This window comes from Pan paniscus, chromosome 18 (assembly GCF_029289425.2).
Source record: "Pan paniscus chromosome 18, NHGRI_mPanPan1-v2.0_pri, whole genome shotgun sequence".
Lineage (NCBI taxonomy): Eukaryota > Metazoa > Chordata > Mammalia > Primates > Hominidae > Pan > Pan paniscus.
In genome coordinates, this window is record NC_073267.2 from 82,962,665 (window position 1) to 82,981,495 (window position 18,831).

Below are 18,831 nucleotides of genomic sequence, written 5' to 3' on the forward strand. Positions count from 1 at the left end.
AAATAGATTAGCTTAAGTGGTGTGTATACACATGCACATACCATGCATGTGTCTGTAATAGTTGAAGCAAATTCTCCAAATGAACATTCGTCATGTGTGATGGCTGTAGTAACAAAAGGTGTTCTCACTGTGTGCTCCTGAAATCCTACCAGTCTTTCAGACTCTGGTGTTGACAGAATCAAAGGCATATAAGATAGAAGTTATTATATTTTAGTAAGGCAAACATGGCTTTAAAATAGCTTGTCTGCCATGTTTAAATTAGCATATTTGACAAATTGAGAAAGACCATCAAAAACTGCTTTTGCAAGTTACAGTCTAGATGGTTATTCAAGTTATTCATGCAATGATACATTACAAATAATAGATGGACTGCAATTATTTATAAGGAATTCACTTTGTCAAGATACTATGGTCACAGCATACAGCTCAGATGACACTTGTGTCAAAAAACATTGACTGGCTCAGATGACTCAAAAGTTCGTGGCTGGATCTAAGAATTCAAATGATGGCCTAAGAAGTCAGTCTGTTGGCACTGCTGTCATTTGTGTGGCTTTGTTCTCAGACAGCCTCTCCCCTCCTAGGGGCAAAATGGCTGCCAGCAGCTTCAGGCTCAAATCCCGATTTCAGCACCTCAATACAAAGAAAGCATTGCCTCTCTTGCAGCAGTTCACCCCAAAATCAGAATTAAGCCTCATTGGCTTTGGTGGGCTTGGCTTGGGTCATGTGCTGTGTTCTGAACCATATAGCTAGGGAGGTGCAATACTGGGATAGGCCACTCCTGGATTGGAGTGAGGGGTTTCCTTAGGGAAACCCATGACATTGTTTCCAGCAAGAGATTGGGGGGATGGATGCAGGATAGTAAAAACCAATAAATATCTGCCAAATTATTCTTTTTTTAAATGAAGATATCTTTGAGAAGGAAAATGTAATGAACAGATCAGTGATTCAGCTGTCAATCCAGTCATTCAACAAATATTTATTGACTCTATGCCAATCACTATGCAAGGCATGTATAACAGCAATGAACAAGCTGGTTGAGATCTCTGACCTCCTGAAGCTTGCTCTCTGGTAGGGAAGGAAGACATAAAAATTTAGTTACATATTTATATCTTATGTGAAAAGTGCATTGCTGTGAGGACATATAAGAAGGGGATGTCAGAGAGGTCAAGGGTCTAGAAAGCCTTCAGAGAAAGGATTTCTAGATTAAGTGCTGTTTCAGCTGAGATCTGTGGGGTGAGTCTAAGCATGGACAAGGGAACAGGATGGAAGAAGAAAGTTCCAGGCATTTTACCCTTAAACAGTTTGATCAAAGGAAACAGGGAGAGCCCAGACAGAGGAGGGAGAGAGTATACCAATTGGGTTAATGGACTTGGAACGAGAGGCTGGATGTTTCAGAGATAAGTACTTTGCCTTTCCCCAGGGTGTCTGAGGGTGTTCATGATAGTGAGTTTCCCAGTCTAGATCCATGCATGGATCAAGACTCTTTCTGAAAGAAGATCAGTAGCCCAGGCTTGAATTTGATAAAGTTCAGAGAACCTCAATTTTAATGTATTTTCAAAAACATGTATTGTTCTTTTGTGTTCTTCAAGTGAGAAGAGTCTGGAAAATGTGCCCTTTCTTGCTTGGTAGATAAATAAAAAATTCACTTTTGGCCACTGTAATTCAGCCATTCAGTGTTGATATACTAAATGTCCATCTCAGGTAACAGGAATTGTATCTCAGCCTGATACCTAAAATGAAGCAATCAAGATGGCAAGACTTCAGCTGTACAAGTCTTGGATTAGGTGGCATGAATGGATGATCCAGGTTAATTTCAGAAACCTAAGCCATGCTCTCAGTAGACTTTTACTAGTCCTGGGCACTTCCTGTGTTACTGGAAAGGGGTCCCGATCCAGACCCCAAGAGAGGGTTCTGGGATCTTGTGCAAGAAGGAATTCAGGGCAAGTCCATAGAGTAAACTGAAAGCAAGTTTATTAGTAAAGTAAAGGAATAAAAGAATGGCTACTCCATAGACAGAGCAGCCCCGAGGGCTGCTGGTTGCCCATTTTTATGGGTTATTTCTTTGATGATATGCTAAACAAGGGGCAGATTATTCATGCCTCCCCTTTTTAGACCATATACGGTAACTTCCTGATGTTGTCATGGCATTTTTAAACTGTCATGGCGCTGTTGGGAGTGTAGCAGTGAAGACGACCAGAGGTCATTCTCGTGGCCATCTTGGTTTTGGTGGGCTTTAGCCGGCTTCTTTACTGCAAACTGTTTTATTAGCAAGGTCTTTATGACCTGTATCTTGTGCTGACCTCCTGTCTCATCATGTGACTTAGACTGCCTTAACTGTCTGAGAATGCAGCCCAGTAGGTCTCAGCCTCATTTTACCCAGCTCCTACTCAAGATGGAGTTGCTCTGGTTCACACGCCTCTGACACTTGTATTGTGCTTCATTCAATTTGCCATTTTGTCTTCAAATTTTTAAAAAAAAATTCCTTTTCTGAATTGGAAAGTTCTTTAGGCATAGATTAATATCTGTCCCTGTATACCATCTTCACGTTATGAATGAGAGATTTCTGCTTCTGATAATGGTAGGCTAGGTAATTCAGGCCCACCCCCCTCCTGAAGGTGACTAGAAAGGCTGGACAGATTATAAACCAAAGCTTGCTTCAAAGCTTTAGAAGGCTTACAAGATGGTGAAGGATTACCAGGCCAAGTCTAGGGGAGGGTAGAGGCCCAGGGAGGTGAACCCCAAAATTGGAGCCCCTTCTTTCCCTGAGAGCACATGAAAATTTCAAGGAAGAGCTGTGAGACTTAAGTGGATGGGCAGCCTTTTGGGGCTAATGCAACAGGGATTGATGACCAGAGCCTGCCAAGGATAGAGGGAGCCTAGTGAACCCCCATCTCTTTGGGTTTCTATTTCAAAGGGCTGCTTCAAAGGAGTAGGGATAAACTGGAAGTAGGCCCATGAAGCCATTTGAAATGCAAAAACAAGCTGTAGAGTGGGAAAAGATATTTGTAAAAACATTTAACTGACAAAGGGCTTCTATTTAAAATATTTAAAGGACTTCTGCACATCAGTAAGAAAAAGATAACCTAATAGAAAAAAGCCAAGAGACTTGAACACTTCACAAGGCTTTTCACAAAAGAGGAGATCCAAATGACCAACAAATGTATGAAAAGATATGCCGTCTCATTAGTAATCAGGGAAATGCAAATTAAAACCACAATGAGCTATCATGACACATCCACCAGATAGCTAAAATTAAGATTGTCAATAACAAGTGCTTGCAAGTTTGGATGGCAACCAGATCTCTCATATACTGCTGATGGGAGTATAAATAGGTACAACCACTTTGGAAAACTATTCAGTCTCAACTACTATAGCTTAAGATATGCATACTATGAAGGAGATTCACTGTGCACCGATTACCAACTTGTCTGAGTTTGTTAAGACAGAACACTCACATACAACAGATCACATGAAGTGAGTTTATTACAAGGGACAGCAGAAACCCAGGAACCCAGAAACCCAGGATTCATTGCAATCCAGTCCCCCAAGTCTCAGGAAATATCATCTCCATCCCAAGGCAGATGGAGTCTCACTTTGCACCACAGCTGAGGGACCCTGGAAAGTAGCCCTCCCTGGTTTTTATACCCTGGAATAATATGACTCACTGGTCTAAAGCATTGAAAGACATCCTGTTCTGGCGGGGGGGTAGTAGAACAGAGCCCAGAGAGTTCCAGCCATTCCCTTTCCATCTCAGGATGTTGCATTCCTAGCATATTCTACAGTTATTCTTCACAACTACAAGCAAGAGATGGGGGAGGACAGAGTCAGTCCAAGACCACACAGAGAGCCTATCCTGCACATACTCTATGATCCAGCAGTTTCTTTCCTAGATATAGACTCTGATTACCTTTGTGCATGGAAAGACATTTGCAAAAATGTTCATAGCATCATAGAATAATAGGAAACAACCTCAAGTTGGAAACAACCCAAATGTTAATTGGTGGTAGAATGGATAAATAAATTGCAGTAAATTCAAATGGTGGATTATTATACACAAAATGGACTACAGCTGTATGTAATAAAATAGATACATTACAGTTAAATAATCTAGACACAAAACGTACATAATATGTGATTCCATTCATCTAGATATTAAAAGCCAGGCAAAACTCTAATATTTAGGGATGCATGCTTAAGTCATAAAAGAGAATTAAGGGGCTGGGCTCTGTGGCTCACGCCTGTAATCCCAGCACTTTGGGAGACTGAGGCGGGCAGATCACTTGAGGTCAGGAGTTTGAGACCAGCTGGCCAACATGGTGAAACCCCATCTCCACTAAAAATACAAAAATTAGCTAGGTATGGTGGCAGATGCCTGTAATCCCAGCTAGTCGGGAGGCTGAGGCATGAGAATTGCATGAACCTGGGAGGTGGAGGTTGCAGTGAGCCAAGATTGCACCACTGCACCCCAGCCGGGGTGGGTAAGACTCTGTCTCAAACAAACAAACAAACAAACAAAAAAAGAGAATCAAATCAAGGAAAGTGATGTCTACAAAAAGTGAGGATAGTGGTTACCTTTAATGGGGAGAGAGCGTCTACGGGTGAGAGGGGTCTTCTGGGGTGTTGGCAGTGCTCTGTTTCTTAACCTCGGTGATTATTATACAGGTGTTCACTTTGTAATAATTCTTTATGTGAGGCACTTTTCTGTATGCACATTATATTTCACAATAAAATCTTTTAAAAGGTGATATCACTTTATCTCTTATCTACCTCATTGAAACTGAAATTAAAATTTATCACCTGCTCAATCAAACTGTAACAATGCTTTTCACTTAGAGATGTGAACCAAGCCTGAATGTTGGCAGATATGCAGAGTCAAGGTCAAAATTCTGTTGGATTTCTAGGTGCTTATTACCATATGCTAGTAACCGTATCACTGAGTTTCGTCTTTACTCCTCAAAAACAATATGTTTTTATTTAGAATTAATTAACATAGTTCTTTGCATATAGTAGATACTGTACTATTTTAAGTCAGGGTTTTCTAGGGAAACAGAACAAATAGCATATCCATATCTGTGTTTATATCTGTATCTAGGAAGACATTTACGATAAGGTATTGATTTGTGGGATTATGGAGGCTGAGAAGTCCCACAATATGTTTTTGGAAAGGGGTCCCAATCCAGACCCCAAGAGAGGGTTCTTGGATTTCACACAAGAAAGAATTCAGGTCAAGTCCACAGAATAAAGTGAAAGCAAGCTTATTAGGAAAGTAAAGGGATAAAGAATGGCTACCCTATAGGCAGAGCACCCCTGAGGGCTGCTGGTTACCCATTTTTATGTTTATTTATTGATTATATGCTAAACAAGGGGTGGATTATTCATGCCTCCCCTTTTTAGACCATATAGGGTAACATCCTGACATTGACATGGCATTTGTAAACTTTCATGGCACTGGTGGAAGTGTAGCAGTGAGGACAACCACAGGTCACTCTCATCACCATCTTGGTTTTGGTGGGTTTTAGCTGGCTTTATTTACTGCAGCCTGTTTTATCAGCAAGGTCTTTATGACCTGTATCTTGTGCTGACCTTCTATCTCGTCCTGTGACTTAGAATGCCTAACTGGCTGGGAATGAAGCCTAGGAGGTCTCAGCCTCATTTTACCTAGCCCCTATTCAGCATGGAGTTACCCTGATTCAAACTCCCCTAACAAATATACTGTCTGCAAGGTGAAGATCCAGGAAAGCTGACGGTGTGGTTTGAAGGCCTGAGAGCTGGAGAGCCAATGGTGTAGATTCCAGTTTGCATCTGTAGGCCTGAGAACCGTGAGCACTGAGGGCAAGAGATTGATATCTCAGCTCAAGCAGTCAGGCAGGGAGGGTAAATCCTCCCTTCCTCCAACTTTTTGTTCTATTGAGGCACTCAGTTAATTGGATGCTGCTCACTCATATTGGGGATGGCAATGAACTTTACACAGCCCATTGATTCAAATGCTAATCTCTTCCAGAAACATCTAGATAGACATGCCCAGAAATAATGTTTAGCTGGATATCTGGGCATCTCGTGTCCCAGTCAAGTTGACACATAAAATTGCCTATCACATCTACTACTTATTAAATTGAAAAATAAGATAATTGAATTTCCTTGTGACAAAAGTAGTCTGTTTTGAAACTATAATACTTGTAGATTCTTGGTATGAGTCATGAAAATGATGTAAATTGGGGCTCACAAATAATAAGCACTTTTTGCAACCATACCTTTCTCTGTTTCTGTTTTTTCCTTCTTCCTACATGGTCCTTAGTTGGCTATTTGATTTTTTTCTTTGCCTGTGTCTGACCTGGAAACTTCTACAGTTTGAACAAGTTTCCAGTACCTGATACTTTCCTATGGAGAAGCAGTTCATTTTGTAATTTGAGGCTTTGGAAAAACTCCTTTTCATTATACATCTGCATTATCCTTTTCTTTAACATGGGTCAAATAAGTGAATTCTTAATGGAATCTGTCTTTCTTTTATCTCCCTAAGATATAAGAAGGCACATATCCTGCAGAGACAGATTGTTTTTAAGAAGCTTTTCAAGGGGAAGAGAGCAGAGGCCAATGTGAAACCTATAAAACCTGAAATAATCCAGTTTTAAAAAGATCAAATAAATAGAAAACCATAGCACATAACAGCTTTAGAGACAGTAGAAAGCTAGAAGATGAAGCAGGATTAAAAAGTGAAAATTAATCCTTATACTCAGTGAATGCCTAGAAAACCCCCCACTGACAACCAAAGTCATATGGTATTTGAGTATTTTCCTTGTTTTTAATTTGATATTTTCTTGTGAAAATGGTGTTTGGGGGTAAAAATAATATTTATCAACATTCCAGAGTATAGTAGCCCTTGCCCTCACTGTAGCAGAAGCCAAAGTTGAAGACATGTGAACAGTTTTATGCATTCACATTTACTTCCAGAAAGCAAAGTTAATTGCATAGAATTCCTTTCGCTTTAGTTTTTTCTTTTCTTTTTTTTTTTAAACCAAACTTTCTGCTAATAATAACACCAGTAACAATTACATGCCAGGCACTGTGCAAAGTGAAGTACTTTACAAACATTATCTCATTTAATCTTCTTAATAAATGCATGAGATGGATGTGATAGATGGATTCCAAGATGGCTCCAAGTTATTATCACTTTCTGGTATTTACATTCATGTAAATGTGTGGCCTATTTCACATTGAATAGGGCTGATCTGTGTGACTAATAGATGTTGTGCAAGTGACAGTGTGTGACTTCTGGGTCAAAAAGAACACTGTAGCTTCTCCCATCGTCTCTTGGCTTGCTTACCCTGGAGGTAGCCAGTCATCATGCTTTGAGGACACTCAAGCAGCCATGTTAAAGGACTTGTGAGAGGAGGAACTGAGTCCTCCCACCAACAGTCAGAACCAATTTGCTGGTCATAAGCCATCTTGGAAGTGGATTCTCCAACCTTAGTCAACCCTTCAGATGACTGTAGACCTGGCTGTATCTTTGACTACAATCTCATGAGAGACTCCAAGCCAGAATCACGTAGCCAAACTTCTTTTGAATTCTTGAATCATGGAAACTATAATAAATAAGTAGTGTTTATTATTGTTGTTTTTAACATTAAGTTTTGGGGCAATTTGTTAGATGCCAATAGGTAATTGTTAGAGTAGGCTCACTCTTTTTATTGTTATCTCCATTATTTAGTGAGGAAACTGAGGCTAAAGAAGATTTAAACCTAGGTCTGATGACCCCAAGCCTTTGGTCTTAGTGGAAATAAGTTTCTCAGAGTTTTGGTTTATTACTGCTAACAGCTCTTTCTGAGAGGAAAACAAAAATTATTTTATTTTATTTTTGGGATGGAGTCTCACTCTGTTGCTGGGCTGGAGTGCAGTGGTGCGATCTTGGCTCACTGCAACCTCCGCCTCCCTGGTTCAAGCGATTCTCCTGCCTCAGCCCCCTGAGTAGCTGGGATTACAGGCCCGTGCCACCACGCCCAGCTAATTTTTGTATTTTTAGTAGAGATGGGGTTTAACCACATTTGCCATGATGGTCTCGATCTCCTGACCTTGTGATCCACCCGCTTCAGCCTCCCAAAGTGCTGGGATTACAGGCGCGAGCCACCGCACCCGGCCCAAAAATTATTTTTTTAAAACTGGGGGAAAACATTTTTATCAAGCAATGTTTATATTTATTTAAGTGTGTTAAAGGATCTGGGCTACTGTAACGCATGTGTAAATAGAAGAGGCAGTGTTTGACATTAAAGTTCTTTGGGATTTGTTTACATTTTACATGTTGTGTATTGGGTAGAAAGGATTTTAACTTGTTCAAAGATTTAACTGGGAGCAAAAAAACTTTTGCTGGCTTTTCTGCAAAGAAGGGAGGGGCTTGGGAATAGAAGATGGCAGAAAAAAAAGTATAGGAAATGAGTTTTTTGAGACATTTAAGATAAAGAAAAAGCAAAGAGAGATGATAGAGATGGGGGTGAGGGTATGATTATGGTGATCATGATAGTTATTAATGTGACACATACACGTCCCTGCAGCATCTGGAAGCATTCACTAATTTAATAATATACATTATGAGATTCTGCTTTACAAGGCTGCAGTCTACTCTAAATTTGAACTCTTTTAGACTCAGCTCCTTATGAGTTCCTAGAGGTGAACAGAACTCAATTCCCTACAGAAAAGGAATTTTGTGCCTAAGGATGTCTACTCTAAAACGTTTCTTTTTTTTTTTTCTGTCTTTTAGAATTCAGTAGTGCAAATCTATAAAGACAGAGCTTTAATGGCAAACCCTATTCTATCTGGTTCTCCTTCCTAAGAGTTAGCTGAGAATATATTTTTCTAACTTTTCTTTTTAATATTCTCTGAAAGAAGACATTACATCACAGATACTGAACTCTTACTTAACCTGGACTCTGTTAAGTAGAAACATTGGAAGGAGCCAAAGACTGACATTTTAAATTAAGAAAAACAAACCAAATGAGCGAAATAGTTCCTCTGAGAAGTGTTTTGGCCTAGTGAAAATTCTCTTTTAATAAATGCAATTTAATATTCATTCAACAATTATTTACTGAACTCCTTGTATGTGCCAATTACACATGATCCCTATAGGCAAGAAGCTTACATTCTGGAGTTAGAAACAGGCTTGTAAGCAAATAATTACAATGCAATGTATTTGATGCATTTAATTAGAGGGGCATATGCAAAGGACAGTTATGGCACTCCTCGAGTGCGCTAGAGAAAGCCTTCCTTCTGCAGATTCTTGAGATGGGTTTTGTAGGATGAACAGAAGTTTGCTAGGCAGATGGGGATCAGGATGTGAGAGGAAAGGATGAGCCTGTTAGAGGTATGAAATAGGCTGGCATATTTGGAGATTTGGGAAAAGTCATTATGATGGATGGATTAATTAATTAATTAACCACATTTATTAGATTAGTATATGTATGAGGCCATGTACAGGGTGCTGGGAATACAGTGATGAAAAAGACAAAGTTCCTGTCCTCAAAAAACTTAAGAGTCCGGTGAGGGAGAGAGATAGATCAATAACCATGATAGGAGTGAGCACGAGGACCTGTGAGATCATAAGGAAGGGGCAGCCTTGGGAGTCATTCACAGCTTTCTGAAAGAGGTGACAGCTGAATCTGGAAAGACAAATGGGAATTAGCTGCCATGGGGTGGGAGAGCAAGAAAGGCATTCCTGGTGTTACATGTGAGTCTGCGGTGTGTGAGCACAGGACACATTCTGAACTGCTGGTAGAGCATCAAGTGTAAGATAGGCAAATTCCGGGGATGAACAGCATGCTAAGGAGCGTGGAGAGTGTTCCGGACGAAACGATTTTAGGCAGAGAAATGGCATGACCAAATTTTCCCTTTGGAAAGGTCACTGTGGCTGCAGCGTGGAGAATGGCTGGGGTATGGGAAAGGCATGATTCTGGAGTTGGATAGGTCAGTTAGGTGTTGCAGTTACCCAGGCAAGATGTGGTAGTGACATTAACGAAGGAGGGGCAGCAGGGATGGAAAACAGTGGTGAATTTGTGAGATACTAAGGAGGTAGAGTTACAAGCAAGGTGAGGGCAGAATCATGTCATGATCAAAAGTGTGGACTCTGGGACCATAATGACTGGTTCTATTCCGGGCTCTATGCTTTGCTACTGTGTGAACTGGGGCAGGTTACTTACCTCCTCTGTGCCTCAGTTTCCTTATCTGTGATATGGGAAGGGTAATAATACCTTCATCTAGGGTTGCTGTGGGGATTAAAGTAACTAAAACATATAATGCTTGGAACATTGTCAGGCACATAGTAAGTAGTCCACAAGTATGTATTATATGGTTAATTTGAGGAAAGAGAAGTCATAGGTGATGCCTACACTTGGGATATGGGCAATTGTGTGAATGATAATTCATTCACAGAGGGAATATAGGAGAAAGCAGAGCTGGGGGAACATGCTGAGCTTGAGGTGCCTGTGGACACCCTAAGTGGAAGCATCTTGTAGGCAGCTGGGTCGGTGGAGCTGGAAATCAGAAGAGATCTGAGTGGGATAAACCCTCTAGAATGGCAGGAAGAGAAATAGCTGCCGGGAAGAGAGCTAATAAAGGAAACAGATGAGGTGGTCTAAGGGGCCCAGCAGAGGCTGCAGACACTGAATTTGCAAGGTTGTTAGTCTAGGCTGCTGTGTGGTTTTCTCTGGCAGTCCTAACAGCCTGGGTGTGGTAGAGGACTGGAACAGCTGGATTGACCAGTGTTAGGGTTTTGCTGGTTATAACAGCCTTTTCTTAAATTTTTCAATTTTTTTTTTTAAGTTCTGGGGTACATGTCCAGGATACACAGGTTTGTTACCTAGGTAAATGCAAACACGTGCATTTTTTCCTGTAGTATTTTAAAGTATATCTCAGACAATATTTATTTTTACCTGTAAATAATTCACTAAATATCAGGTAATAACTTTTACAAAAAATCAGACCCATAATGCTGTTATCCTTCTCAACAAAACAAACAATGATTTTAAAAACTATTTTATGTTTATTGACATACTTAGCAAATAACAACAACAATAGCAACACTAATTTTTTGGAATGGGTATAGTTTGATAGGAGTATTAGTTAATGAATTTAAAATAAAAATGTTTAATCTGATGAGCAGTAATTATTTTATATCATCCATTATTCAGTTTTTAAAATCATAATCCAAACAAGGTCTACTCTTGTATTTGGTTGGTGTAAGACTCTTTTAATTCGTAACTTCTCTCTCTCCTTCCCTTCTTTTCTCCTTCTCACCCTTCTCTCCTGCTCCACTCTCTTTCATGCTATGTTTATTGTGAATAAACTGAGTCATTTTCCTATAACATTTTTCACATCCTGGATTTAGATTAATTGTATTCTTACAGAACATACACGTTCCTCCTTTCCCTCTATCTCCTGCAATTGGGCTGGTAGGTCAGAGGCTTAGATTTGTGTCAATAACACTACATAAGTGGTGCTGTGTACTGCGTCACATCAGGAGGCACATAATGCCTGTGTTTTACTCTTTTAGTGTTAAGATTAATTTAGAGGACTCCGGTGTTGTCAGCCTGATTGAGCCATTGTCAGGTTCTTCAGCAACATCTTACCTAATTATTTTAGCACTGAAGATCCTTCATTTCATTAGGGGCTGCAAAATGGTAATTATTTTTCTGTGATTTTTCTGCATTTATTAGTTGGAATTCTTTTATAAAGAGTAATTTTCTTTCATCAACTATTTGGTTAACCAACAATGCAATTTATACTAAAATAGTGCAAAATAAATGGTTCTTTCCTTTTATTATTTCCAAAATAATTAGTTTGGTGCTTTAGCAACTTCCAAAGGTGACCAATTATTTTTTTAAAGTATCATTTAAATTTAGATTTAAAAGAACGAATCTATTGCCGACTTTTTTTTTTTTTATGCTCAAATTGTCTCATCTTTGGTTAATGGGAATGCTTTCAAGTTGCTCTGGATCCCTGACAACCCTGGTAGCTCTTGATAACGTTCTTGTTTTATGGTATGAGACAATGTGCCAAGTTCACTGTATACATTTTGTACCCTTGTCCTCAAATTACCCATTTCTCCAAGGAGTTGTGATTTCTTTTAGTGGTAAATGGTGTTTGAATACTACAATCCAGGTCTCTGCGCTGTCATTGCCACCGGACTTTCATTGCTTATGGGCTTTTTCAGTGGGCAGATTATTTAAAAAGAGAAAATCATTGCAAGCTTGTATTTATTTTCAATTTAAATGTTAAGATTATAGGGTTTCTTAATATAAAAACTTTTCTTCATTTATACTTTTAAAAATACTGAAATGCTTGGTTCCTAACTATATTGATGTAGCTACTTATTTGTTTTAAAAATATTATTACTAATATCATGACCAACAGCAAGACTACTGGATAAATGATAAGATTTCTCGGCTCTTCTCTGTGTTTTGACAGCATATCTCATTGAGAATACAGTCAAAATATTGTTGTTGTTTTTTTTTTTTTTTTGAGGCAGAGTCTTGCTGTGTTGCCCAGGCTAGAGTGTAGTGGCACCATCACGGCTCACTGCAACCTCCACTCCTCAGGTTCAAGTGATTCTCCTGCCTCAGCCTCCTGAGTAGTTGGGACTACAGGCACGTGCCACTATGCCTAGCTAATTTTTTGTATTTTTAGTAGAGGCAGGGTTTCACTGTGTTAGCCAGGATGGTCTCAATCTCCTGACCGCGTGATCCACCTGCCTCGGCCTCCCAAAGTGCTGAGATTACGGGTGTGAGCCACTGCGCCCAGCCAAAAATATTATGTTTTAAGGTTGGTTGGAATAATTGTTTTCTCTCTGTGGTTATGACACCAGCTGGATGTACAGCAAGGTTCATTTGTTTCAGTTTCTTTTTTATTTTTAAGAATTGATTTTCCCGTTTCTTTTTTCATTTTTGATATGTAAAACACTTACATGGTTCAAAATCAACACTATATAGTGAGGTACATTCAGAGAAATCTCTCTTTCATTCCTATCTCCTCTACCCTGTTCCTTTACTCCTTCTGTAGGTAACCACTGTTACTGGTTTATGTATCGTTTCATATTTTAGCTAGTGTATCATTTGGATAGATTCCTAGAATAGGGATTGCTGAGTCAGATGTACATGCATATGTAACTTTGCTAGATATTTTATAACACCATATTTTTAGCTCTTTGTAACTGTAATCATATAATCAAAAAGGATAATGTAGTTTCTTCCTTTCATGAATTTTTACTTTGTTGTCCTTTAATAGAAGACTTTAAAATTTCCAGGAGAATGGACCTTCCTGTTTCTTTGTTTTGTTTTTTAAGTTTCTAGCTTTGTTGTATTATGATCAGACTGTTGCTTCTAATATTTCTAGATTATAGAACCACTGGTATTTTCTTTGGTATTATACTTTTAATATATAACCAAATTTTTGTCACCATTCTATTTGCTATTGAGGAGGCATATTTTCCATTACTAGGATGTAGTGTTTGATACATATTCCTAAACCTATTTAATGTGTTATGTCATTCAAATCTTTTATGGTCTTACTTATTTTTTGTCCACCTAACAGGTCTTACTAAGAGTAGTTTATTAAAATCTCCTGTTATTTGTGTATTTGTTTTTCCTTGCATCTCCCATAATTTCTGCTTTATATGGATGGTTTTTGTGCTATTTTGGTGCATAGATAATAATAACTGTTATATCATCATTTTGAATTATGGTGTTTCACACTCTAAAATATTCTTCTTTGTGTTGTTAATGATTTTTTAAAAATCTGTCTTAAAATCAAGACCACAATCGTTGCTTTTTTATTGCTTCTGTTGTTGTCACTACCCAGCTGTGATAGAATGGGCTCCCCAACCAAAATTTGGTTTGGATGTCAAGATTGGTGATGCCACTCATGCACCTAGAAGATATGAAAAGGTTATGGTTCACATAATGAGGCTTTCTGTGAGAGCAGGGCAGGCTTCCAAACAGGTTGAAAAATAGCTTGAATCCAGTAGTGCCAGCTGCTTGGGAGGCCTAGGTTGGAGGATTGCTTGAGCCTAGGTGTTCAAGACCAGCCTGGTCAACATAGCAAAAACCTAGGGCAGGGGGAAAAAGATAGAAATCCTCTTCTTGGGAAGAAGTATTTAAAAAAAATAAATAACTTGAGAATAGGGAAAAGATACTGGTTTGGCTTTTATTGTGGTTAAGGGTGGGGCTATAATAATAGTTCTTATGCAGTCTGGGCCTTGTGTTGTTTGAACTTTCCACTGGAACCAAAGGAAGGAACACCTGAGCTTTCTTATCAGCTTGTCCAAAGGTAGGGCAATATTAGTTTCATTCCATTACTTTATTCTCTTCTTCAGGAGCTCCAATTATAGCATGGTGGATCTTCCTTGACTGTCTTCTGTTTCATTGATTGCCATCTTAGAGGCTTTCTGCCGTAATGACCCCTTTTTCCTTTTTTAAAATTTCATATTCATTTCCTTGGGTGTTTTACTGCTTTATTTCAGTGTGCCTTATTACATTTTCCTTCAAATCTACTTTCCTTTATACAGCTCTTCCTCCTATGTCTTGGTCTGGTACTTCCTTACTGTCTTGTGAGGTTTTTTTTTGTTTGTTTGTTTGTTTGTTTTTAATGGTTTTAGGGTTTTTAATTTGATATTTTATCAATAATTTTTAGTTCTCTTTTTTAGCACAATGATTGGATAACCTAGCCTGCTATCAATAAAAATAGAAATCCCTACCTAGTCATAGATGGTTTTCTGAAGTTGCAAGTGTTCTACCAGAAGTCTGAGCAAGAATATGCAAAAGGGAGATGCCATATTTCTTTGATTCAGAGATATTGGGTGGCTATTCACTGGCTTATTTATGACTATAAGCTTTAAAACTTTCCCCAGAAATTTCCTTTGCCTGTCTTATCTCATGCTATTTTGAATCTCTGTCCAGCTGTGAAGCCCTGTAACCTTGTGTTTATTCTGTTTGAAGGGTCGATTCTCGTAAGAGAGCGCTTTCAAATATGTAGATAAATTATCAAACTATTTAGTATGTTTATTGGGCAGTGTTTGTTTTTCTCATTGGGAAGATAAAAGGGGCAAAATGTAGAAGTAACTTGTATTTCCATGTCTTCCTGAGCTTAGTCTAGAATCCCTTATTTTGTCTAAAATGGATTCCAGATCTTGGGAGAAGGATAAATCTAGTTATATGGAATAGAATCCTTTGTTGAGATATTTGTTCCAAGCATTTGGATTTTGGAAGATCAGTATTTTCTAAACCTTCCTGTATTTGAAAAAGCTTAAAAAAAATTGTGACCTGTATTCAGGAATTAACTGTATTTGTTCTAAGACATTTTTGTTTCACTCTTAGGTGAGAAAAAAAAATTACTAAAAATGACAAGTAGAAGACTTGAGGAGTCCATGGGGGCTGTTCAGATGGGATTGGTCAATATGTTCAAAGGATTTCAAAGCAAGGTTTTGCCACCCCTGAGTCCAAAGGTGGTTACAGAAGAAGAAGTAAACCGAATGGTAATGTATCCGGGAATTAATATGTAAAATACTTAATGCAATCTCCTTAGGAGAATGACAGTTGCTACTTGGCATTCTCAGAATGCCAAACAGAATTACTGACTGATTAATATCAATTTAGTTATAATGGTAGCTTTCTGCAGAGTGTAGATACCTTTTAAAGCCTGAGAAGTTTTGAAATTGCATACATACTTCAAAGTAGAGGCTTGATTTGCTTAAACTAATCAGTTGAAGTGAGACTTCACAAATGAACTATTAAGATTTTCTAAATATTAGGTAGCACCATGACAAACTGTCATTTGTTTAGTTCAAAAACAGTCAAATATCAGAATTTCATAGGATTCAACCTAATTATTTACTACCTGCTGATTGGCAAGAGTAATTTTTGTTTGTATATTTATAGAACACAGAGCATTAAAATAATGACTAAGTGGTATTTAAGAAAAATAGGTATTTTTCCTGTTCTTTAAAATAAAACATATTTATAGCTTTAATTATTTATAATGATTGGTGATAATTTATGAACCACATGCTGTAGAAAATATTAGTAAAAATGTATAGTGCCAGGGATAGTATTCACTACATTTTAAAAACTAATCTTAAGTTACATTCCAATTAGAGAAATAAAATCAATCATTATTCTCTTTTGTGATGGTTGTTGGTACATATTTAAAGAAACTCCTGGCATTTTGCTTTTAAGACCTAATTATTTTAATTTAAATCACAATATAGCTGACACGTCTTAACATTTTATTATTCTTATCTGGGTTCCAATCAAAAAGATCTTAACCAAGTTGAAAGCTGTATTAGAAATATACCTTCATTTAAATGGATTCAATCACAGAAATAAAATTTGTAGAAAAATAAGCATTTTTAAAGTACATTGTGTTTAACCCAAGGCAACATAAAGCAGCTAAGTTATATACCCTCAAATGTTTTGTAAAAATCTTGGCATATACTTAAGCATTATGTAGCTGCCAATGATCATACTCTCCCTGCATATATAGTAGGAACATTCTAGAACCACAATAACATTGGTTCTGGGTAACTAATCCCTTGTTGGGTTAGTTTTATTTAAATGCTAGGTTACTTTTTTTTTCTCATAACATTGGAAAGGGTAAAAGCATTTTGTGTTCTTACTGGGGTGTGTGAATGTGACTGGCTGTGGGATCTGCTGATTAGCTCAGAGCTCTTTCAAAGCGAGGTCTAAATGCACCCTTGTGATGTCTCTAAAGTTCAAACTCATTCCTAAGTGATGTAGTCACACTTCCTAGATCTTTGCAATTTTATAAGATTTCTCTCTAACATCATATCATAGTTAAACACCCAAAAGCTTTGTTTGCATATTGTAATGTTAGTTGAGAAATAGAGGTATTTCAAACTCCTGGTTTTTGAAGCCCTTGAGTGACTTTACAAACTGAGAGTTTTATGCACAGATGCCTCTTCTGAGCATAAATGTTAAGCTCTTTGGACATATTCCTGTGCAATTTCTTGACTTTTTTCTCTCAGGTTCTTTTGTGTGATTCCTTCAAAATCATAAGGAAACAGCAAACACATGTCATTTTCAATTACCGTGCAAAGACCTCAAAAGTGCGTGGGTACTTCTCTTATATAATTTACTTATTTTAAATATTTTATAAGGGAACTTAGTGGCATTCCAGAATTATCCTGAAAGCTGCAAACACAAATTATTCATTACTGGTACTTATGAAAACACTTTTTCAGTATAACCACTTATGAGTCTTTGGTTCTTATTGTTTTACATTCTAGCTTACACCCTCAGAGTTCCTGAAGGAAATGTCCCTGACCACCGAGCAGAGACTGGCAAAAACACGTTTGATGTGCCGACCACAGATCATCGAACTCTTAGATATGGGGGAAACAACACATCAGAAGGTAGCTGCTCTCTGTCGTACTCGCATATAAAGTGGGCCCTGGCACAGCACCAAAATTCCAGAACAATAAGTAAAATTTGTTTCTTGGCTACCTAATCCTTTATTGGGTTTGTTTTCAATCCTCCTTTTCTGACTCTGAATGTCTTCATATCTGTGATTTGGTATGGTGAAGACTGCAAGTGCAAACCTCTTTTAAAATAACTTTTGACTAGTTATACTTCTTTCTTAGCTACTTCTGAATACTATTTGACGCTATAGTTTACACAGGTTAGGAGTAATTCTAAGAATTATATTATTCAAACCCAATTAAGTTATTGTCTTAGTGTAACAAGTAATCTCTCCTTATCTGAGCTGCCCACTAGAAAAGAAGGAGTTGGAATTGTTAATTAAAGTAGGCATTCGTTGTCTATTCTGGCTCATTTCCAGTAACAGACATATCCTTTTGTCTCTAAAGAATAGTGATTTTATCATGTTTCTATATTCTAATGTAAACCATACCTTCCAGGCTTTAGGAGCATGTGATTATAGAAGGTCTGGTTTCCTATTTTTTAATTAATTTCTTAAATTATATCCTTTACTTTTAATGCACAAATTATGGTATGAACCTCCAATAGTTGGGCTGCTGGGCAGATTAACCTCTTCTCAAAGAGTTCCTCAGAATTTTCCTCTGAAAATTCCTGAGAGTTTTTCAATGTTATGTTCCTCATGAAGAATGAGTCTTTGAGGCTTGTCTGCTGTTACTGCTACACCATTGCTTCCTTTGTCTAGGATATGCATAAACTTCACTGTTCTGAGCATTGCTAGCTTTTTATTGTTTTGTCTGTTTCCCACAACCACTCTCCAAATTTGAGTGGAGGGAACATGGTCTTTTCCAAGACATTTCTTCTAATTAAGGACCATTTCCTCTTTTCTGAAAGCATAACACGTAACAGGCTATGAGGAGTTTTTCATGTGTACTACTAGTGTATTTTAATGTGTTTTGACTCTCCTATAAAGGATGAGGAAATCAGATACTTTACACTTTCCTCTTCTCTTTAATTCAGTTGGTTATTTTTAATTTATATGCTGAAATTTAATCATTTATCTCTTAGATGGGTGGCAGTCATCTACTAATTTCTTCAATAAGAGCTTATGAAGACTGTATTTCTTTGTTTTATGTGTTTGATAATATTTGTGTCTTGCCTTTATACTGAACTGCAGATTTGTTACTTATGAAATTCTTGGGCCACAAATTTTCATAACAGCTTTGCAGGCATTTTCCCTATGACCTTCTGACTCTAAATGATGGTATGTAGAAGTCGGAAGCCAGCCTGATTTCTCCCCCTATAAGTTAATCTTTTAGCCCATGTGCCCAAAGATTGTTTGTTATTATTTAAAGTTCAGTATTAGGATACACTACATTTTTCCTGAGGTACTGTGGGCCTTTAT

The 18,831-nt window shown here is 37.9% G+C and overlaps 1 protein-coding gene across 1 annotated transcript in view; it reads left to right on the forward strand.

The window, feature by feature from the left end:
- The window catches only part of HYDIN (HYDIN axonemal central pair apparatus protein), a 429,930-nt gene that overhangs the window by 28,385 nt on the left and 382,714 nt on the right, over positions 1-18,831 (forward strand). The window contains exons 2-3 of the mRNA XM_063597736.1: positions 15,351-15,508; positions 17,279-17,404. Of these exons, the coding sequence (XP_063453806.1) occupies positions 15,351-15,508; positions 17,279-17,404 (284 nt within the window). The remainder of the gene's footprint in view (positions 1-15,350; positions 15,509-17,278; positions 17,405-18,831) is intronic.